The 6,976-nt window shown below is 36.3% G+C and overlaps 1 protein-coding gene across 16 annotated transcripts in view; it reads right to left on the bottom strand.

Moving 5' to 3' along the window:
* The window catches only part of TP63 (tumor protein p63), a 235,575-nt gene extending 229,022 nt beyond the window's left edge, over positions 1-6,553 (bottom strand). For 3 of the 16 annotated variants that reach the window (XM_028492237.2, XM_028492241.2, XM_028492260.2), the window contains exon 1: positions 6,024-6,276. In XM_028492237.2, coding sequence (XP_028348038.1) covers positions 6,024-6,085 — 62 coding nt within the window. In that variant the 5' untranslated portion in view covers positions 6,086-6,276. Of the gene's footprint in view, positions 1-5,433; positions 5,470-6,023; positions 6,282-6,325 lie in introns of those variants that run through there. The other 13 variants (XM_055084489.1, XM_028492239.2, XM_028492229.2 and 10 more) reach the window with 12 other exon arrangements.
* Positions 6,554-6,976: the final 423 nt, after the last annotated feature.

The raw sequence follows: 6,976 nt of genomic DNA, 5'->3' as shown, positions 1-6,976 counted from the left end.
ACCTCCTAGAGAAATGAAAATAAAAACAAAAATAAACAAATGGGACCTAATGAAACGTAAAAGCTTTTGCACAGCAAAGGAAACCATAAACAAGACGAAAAGACAGCCCTCAGAATGGGAGAAAATATTTGCAAATGAAGCAACTGACAAAGGATTAATCTCCATAATTTACAAACTGCAGCTCAATATCAAAAAAACAAACAATCCAATCCAAAAATGGGCAGAAGACCTAAATAGACATTTCACTGTAGTATTTCTATGTGTGATGTTCTTCTTTGGATTCCCTGAGGTCTAGGATGGTATCTTACTCATACCTTCTATCTTCCCCACTCAGCACCAAGAAAATAAATAAGCTCATGGAATACTGTAGTTAAACAAACAAATCAAAACAAAGTTTTAGTTTCCATACCTACAATTTGAGGATAAAAATCCGTTACGTGGTGAATTCGTTTCCTATTGCTGCTGTAACTAGTTACTACAAACTCGTGGCTTAAATCAACCCAAATGTATTATCTCACAGTTCTATAGGTTGGAAGCCTGATACAGATCTCACCAGGCTGAAATCAAGGTGTTGGCAAGACTGTGTTCCTCCTGGTGGCTGTAAAGGAAAATGTGCTTCCTTGCCTTTTCCAGCTTCGAGAGACAGCCAGCCTTCCTTGGCTCCTGATGCTCTTCTATGTTCAAAATCTGTTGAGTCTTTTCTCACCTCACATCACTTTTATTCTTTCTCTACCTTCCACTTCCACTTAAGGACTCTTGTGATTACATTGGGTTCCACATGGATAGTCCAAGATAATCTACCTATTTTAAGGTCGGCTGATTAGCAGCTTTAATTCCATCTGCAACTTAATACCCCTTTGCTGTGTAAGTTAACATATTCACAGGTTTTGGGCATTAGGACGTGGCTATCTCTGGAAGCCATTATTTTGCTTACCACACCTGCCTCAGTGGATCAGCTATGTAATGTGTTGAAAAACACTTTGTTAATCAAAAAGTTCTATACAGATCTAATAAAATGTTATGTTCTGTGGTAGAAATAGCACTGAACAGGGAAGAGACTTGAATTCTAGACTTGGTTCTGCTACTATTTTTGTGTGTGTGATTTTGGGCAAATCACTTAACCTCTCTAAGGTTTTAGATTTCTTAATTCTAAAGCAGAAGAATTGGGACAAGTCAAGATCATGTCAAGACTCATAATCATCTTTGTGCTTAATTTAAAGATGATATAGAGCAAAATGGAACTTAAGGTATGCCTCCATGAGGACACAATTGTCGCTGGGAAGGAATTTCCAGTTCACTGTTGTGCCATACCCACAAGAGCAGAGCTGAGCAATACCCTAAGGGGATGCATTTCAGACTTTGGTTGGGTTAATATTTAATTCTCAATGTCTTAGTGTGAACAGTTGGCCAGAAGTTGTTATCCCTACTTACCTCATGAAGAAACTTTGATTTAGATAGCTCAAGTGATTTTATGAAGGTCACATAATCAATGAGTGGTGGAGTTAAGACTATTGGATAATAGTCTTTTGACAAGTCCTATGTGCCCTCAGCTGACACACTTCCCTGCCTCTCTGCCATTGAAATGCACTCACAGCTTAGGAGTGGCATACAGAATTATAATACATCATACTTTTGGCTAACTACAGTGGGTCATAAAGGTCTTTTGACATGTATTCTTGTGAAAATTATAAGGGTTGGAGGCAGATTTTTCTTGACTACAACTGGTGGCTACATTAGTCCCTGCTGATAAACTGTACCTTTGTATTTCTTTATGAACCAGCTCTTCCTGTCCTCTGCCTTGCTTCATTTCAAGTACTGACATAACAGCCTTCACAGACTGCAGCATGTCAGCTCATTCCTTTCAGTCAGACAAAGAAACTTAGTGATTCTGGAGCTAGCTAAAATTAATGGATTAGCCTTATCAAAAACTGGCCTGCTCATTGAAATGGATGGATACATCCTTAATTGGCATCAGCAATTATATTTTTAAATGTTATATCAATTTTTGAAGTTTCCATGTTCACGTAAACAACACTATGGGCACCTTTTTCATGTGTTTTTCTACTGGGTATGATGCTGGGAGGAAAAAGAGCATTTGAAAAAAGAGCAGTTGGAGGTAGTTTAATAAAGGGACTATTGATCAAGGGAGAAGAAATAGGGTATGATTTTTTGGAGTTAGCAGTGTTTAGAAATGGTTACCACTCCTATGCTCGAAGGAAAAGGAGAGGAGAGAGCAGTTACTTAAACTCGAGATGTCCGGAACTGTGGTAAGAGCCCCTACAGGACCTGCAGCCTTTAGTAGAAAACCTAGCAGAACAGCAGGGAAACATATACCCCAAATTCACTCTCCTCCTTCCCTTCGATCTCCTGCTAGAGGTGCCCACTGGTTGAACCCAAGAGGAAACCAGAGGAGAAAGGAACTGTCAATGCAATCTTCATAAGTCAGCTTCCTGGGATTCAGAGCAAGAAGGATGTAGGGTGGATGTGGAGCAGCAAGTGGAAGACACTCAACACAAAACTACATCTGTCTTTATGCGATTGCATTTGACAAATAAAATGATCCTCCATTGTAAGTTCACTGTCACCCATTCCCCTCCTCCTCCTTTTGGGATATATTTAGAAAATACAGTTAATAAAGTTGACCTTTAAGCTAGTAAAGCATAAAATTCACAATCAATATGTAATTTACACAGGAAATACTTCTTACTCATCCATACAGTACTTTAACAGTTCAAGCTTCTTTTGAGTAGAGGGTGACTGAAAAAAAATAACTCAAAATCATTTTACAAGTGGTTCAAATAGTAGTATGTTTTACTTTCTCTTATTTTTAGTCCTCAGCTATCACAGTGTTTCAAAATTTAATCTGGATTCCTTTTTATCATTTTAACTGGTTTAGTTTCAAAATGATATTTGGAGGATTTTAATCTGTCTTTTAGAATTACTTGGTTAAAGAGATTTGTGTTAAAAACTAGGTGGCAATTCTAAAAACTAAAGGGTGCAAGAAGACCCAAATTATAACCCAAACCATAAATTAACAAAAGTTTAACTTGTAAAATGCTAAATTTTAGATTCATTTTGAATATTTACTAACAAAAAGTAAACAGAACTCATTGTATATGGTTTTAATTTATAAGGAAACTGTATCTTTACCCTTTGGCTCTTATTTATTGATTTTGCATAATTTCATCAATTTTTGTTAAAATTGAGTTAGCAATAAAATGACAAAACTTGTGATTTGTCCACCTTCTCTTCTTCTTGTAATGGTCAATAGCATCAAAGGGGAAATCTAAGCTCTATAGCTTAAGTACTGTTTTGATTTTCAGAAAAGTTTTTGTAAAGACTAGAGTAAATTAGCATCCACATCAGAGCACAACTAAATACATAATGTGTCAATATGTTCAGGTGTAAAAGAAAAAATAACAGAGGGTGAAATCTCAATTTTAACTGAGAGAATGATTACCATCATACTTTGAAATGTATATTAAAATTGACTTTTGGGGAATGGCATTAACATTCAGTAGTAAATGATAATAGCAGCTCTCATTTATTCTATTTTTTGATAAAAAGAAATTTATGCATTAAGGTAGCTTAGAGTTAAAAATAACAAGAAATCCTGGTCTTTCCTTTTTTGAAAATTCTCTTTTATAATTTCTCTCTAAAGACAAGGTCAGGAAAAAGACAAATTTAACTATGTAGATGACTATGATTATGGAATGATTAAATTTGGTCTTACTTAAAATAGATTTTGTAAACTGAGAACTTCAAGGGTTGTCTGCTTAGAAAAACCAGCTCAAACTCATTCACTCCTTAGGCATCAAAGAGAATATTGTTTCATTCTTGCTTCGACAATATATAGTATTATAGATTTCTTATAGTGATATCCCACTTATTCATTCATTCATTTTTCACTAAGTAGTCTAGACAGAAAAATGGTAATAATTCAGTTCTTGAAATATCTGACAAAGCAGTTAAAACATATGAGGCAAATATATGTTATTAAATATATAAGTACTATAAAGTTAAATAAATAAACACTACAGCTATATTTTACTCATTTTTGTATTTCCAGTGCCTTGCACAGAGTAGATGCTCGGCAACAAATATTTTTCTTTCGTTTACTTGCGGATTAAATTTTTATTACAAATGGAAAGTACATAATCTTGCCTAAAACAATTTATTTGGCAAATAAATATTCCCTGACCACACTGCCCCACATCTCACAGCTCCCCAACATGCCCCCCCTTCCCCAAAAGTGACACGCACCATGATTAAAGTTCAGGGATTCAGCAAAATTTAAAATATTTTTAAAGTACTATTATTATTTTAAATTTTACAATCTGACAAAAACTGAGGTGATATTTGCTCCATGAATTAGCCGGTTTCTGGGACACTCCGAAAAGCAATTTCCTCATGTATTTATATTTACAGGCTTCCCTCATCAATCACTAGAAATACCTCTGGACAGAGGTGTACATAATTGACATGCGGGTTGCTAGTCAATAGAAAAAAATTTCTTCCAGAGCTGAGATAGATCCATGTACCTACTTTAAAAAAGATGCCATCAAGGGAAGCATTATACAGCAAATGTTTCGCCACAATTATCCTCTTAGAAATATTATTTCAAAGATTTTATTGAAGTAGAAAATTTTGAGGCTGGAAAAAATTTTGAGAACTAGAAAATCTTTAGTGTTTTGCTTTTTATCCACCCACTCCCCAACTCCAGTGAAATCTTATGTAAGAACGTGAACTCCAGAGCCATTCATTTTTGCTACTATTGTTCATGGCACACAGCAAGGCAGGAATCAAATCACCATTCACATTTCCTATTTCAACCCGGAGGACCACAAACTTGCTTCCTCTCTCTCTTTCCTTTTTCTTCCTTTCTTTTCTTACTTTGTCAACCATTCCATTTACATTTCTCTCTTACTTTTCCTCTTCTGCTATCTCACACAGCCCACCAAAAATCTCACAAGAAAAGAAGCTACGTCTACATAGTCCACATTAATGTTTACAAGGTGACAAATCTTATTAATGAAAAAAGATGACACAGTTTCCTTAACTGCCTGAGCAATGTGACCGTGAGTCCTGGCCAGAGAGCCCACTGGACTGCTGGGATGAGGCTCTAATAGGCACCATGGTGAATGACAAGTTAACCCCTTTGGAACCACACCGTTTTCAGCAATCAGAGGACCTCCCTCATTAGTCTCAGAAAGTAAAGTATGAAATTCCAACATCAAATCTCATGCTGTTAAATTAACAACATCACACTGCTACATACGACTTGAATATCTCCCATAACTTTATGACTGGAAAAACACTGTTCAGATTTCATTTACCAGTTTAAAAATAGCAAACTCTAATTTGAAACACACACACACACACACACACACAGACACACACACACACACACACACACACATCGTGCATGCTCACTAATATTCCCTCTTAGTGCTAGGCAAACGTTCCTTCCTATAAACAGAAATAAAATTGAGTATAATTGTTAAGTTTTAAAAGTCAGATTTGTCAAAAGATGATGTTTGTTACGAAACAAATCAAGAAGAAAATATGTCACAGAGCCAAAATGACAAGCTACAATCTGTTTGGTATAACAATGGCTATTTATCTATTTTTAAGGTATAAATCAAAATTATTCTGTGTTTCTTTGGACTTGAAGATCATCCACAGACTATTCTATTCCTGTCCAATGAAATGTCTTCTTCTTGGGTTGGTGAGTGCTGATCCAGGCAAATAGCAGATTTTAAACATCTTAACATGGTGTGACCACTTTTTAAGAAACCATGGGAAGATGGTCTACAAAGTTTGTTACTTTGTACATCCAGATAGGAACTAAAAAAGAAAACTAGAAGAGATGCCCACAGACCACTTTAAGTCCACAGAAAGTGCAAAATAATACTGTGCTCATAAACAAAGAGAGGCTGCTCTTTGTACACAGCAGAAACACTCATCATACACAAGGCACTCCAATTAAGTTTTGATAGAAGTTACGTCACGTTTAAACTCACCGCTGGATGTAAGGGTCGGGACAGTACTGTAGGGTGGCACACCGTGAAGTTTCAAAATTCATTTCCTTCAACTCTCTTTGATATCAACAAATGGAGAACAGTATTATAACATATACACATATACCTGTGTATACATAGATATAAAGCCAGAAGGCTAAAAGCAATAGGGTCAAATGCTATCAGACATAGAAGTGTAGACACTTCCCCCCTTCACACACATTTGCAAAGAGGCGGAGCGTTTCTTGATTTGAGCCAATGAGATTCATCAAGGGACTAAAACATCAGAAACAGTCGAATCTTACCAGCTGGGCATCCTCTCTAAAGTTGTTCTTCCCCCTCTACCACGGCTTTAGAGTCCTTGTCGTATAGTGGCCACACTTGTTGGCAACTTGGAGTCATCTCTGAACTTCTGTTCTCTCTGGTGATTGGATGCTGGCATGAATGGCATCAGAGTTTAATTTCAGCAGCCTGGACTTTCACAACAGAACAAGAGCTAATGAGTGTCCACCCTGCTCCAGCTAATTAATGTTTCCTTGTCTCTGCATACTGATTTGATTTGAGGGCTTCTGTAACTGCTTCTGGAGCTAAATATTTCACAGAGCTGCTTAGGAAGTTGTTTTGTTTTTTTTCTTCATCTCCACCTCCACCCCCACTTCCCCCCACCCTTCATTCTCCCTTTCAGCCAACCGCCTGTTGTGGTCACAATCTCAAATAGCAAAGACAGGGAAATTCCTTGATTATATTTAACCTAGAACTCACTCTTCGTCTCAACTAAAAGAGATACCCATTCACATCCCCTTAGCTTTGCTTTCCCTAAATTAAAAAAAAAAATAACCTTTACTGAGTTTTTCAAATATACTACCTCAAACACACACACATAATTTTCTTAAAGTAATATTAAAATGGAAAATAATACACTATTTTCAACTATTTTAAAGCTTACAAAATTATTT

Source organism: Physeter macrocephalus, chromosome 1 (assembly GCF_002837175.3).
Source record: "Physeter macrocephalus isolate SW-GA chromosome 1, ASM283717v5, whole genome shotgun sequence".
Taxonomy (NCBI): Eukaryota; Metazoa; Chordata; class Mammalia; order Artiodactyla; family Physeteridae; genus Physeter; species Physeter macrocephalus.
The sequence above is the reverse complement of the archived record's forward strand: the minus strand, read 5'-3'. Positions and strand labels throughout refer to the sequence as shown.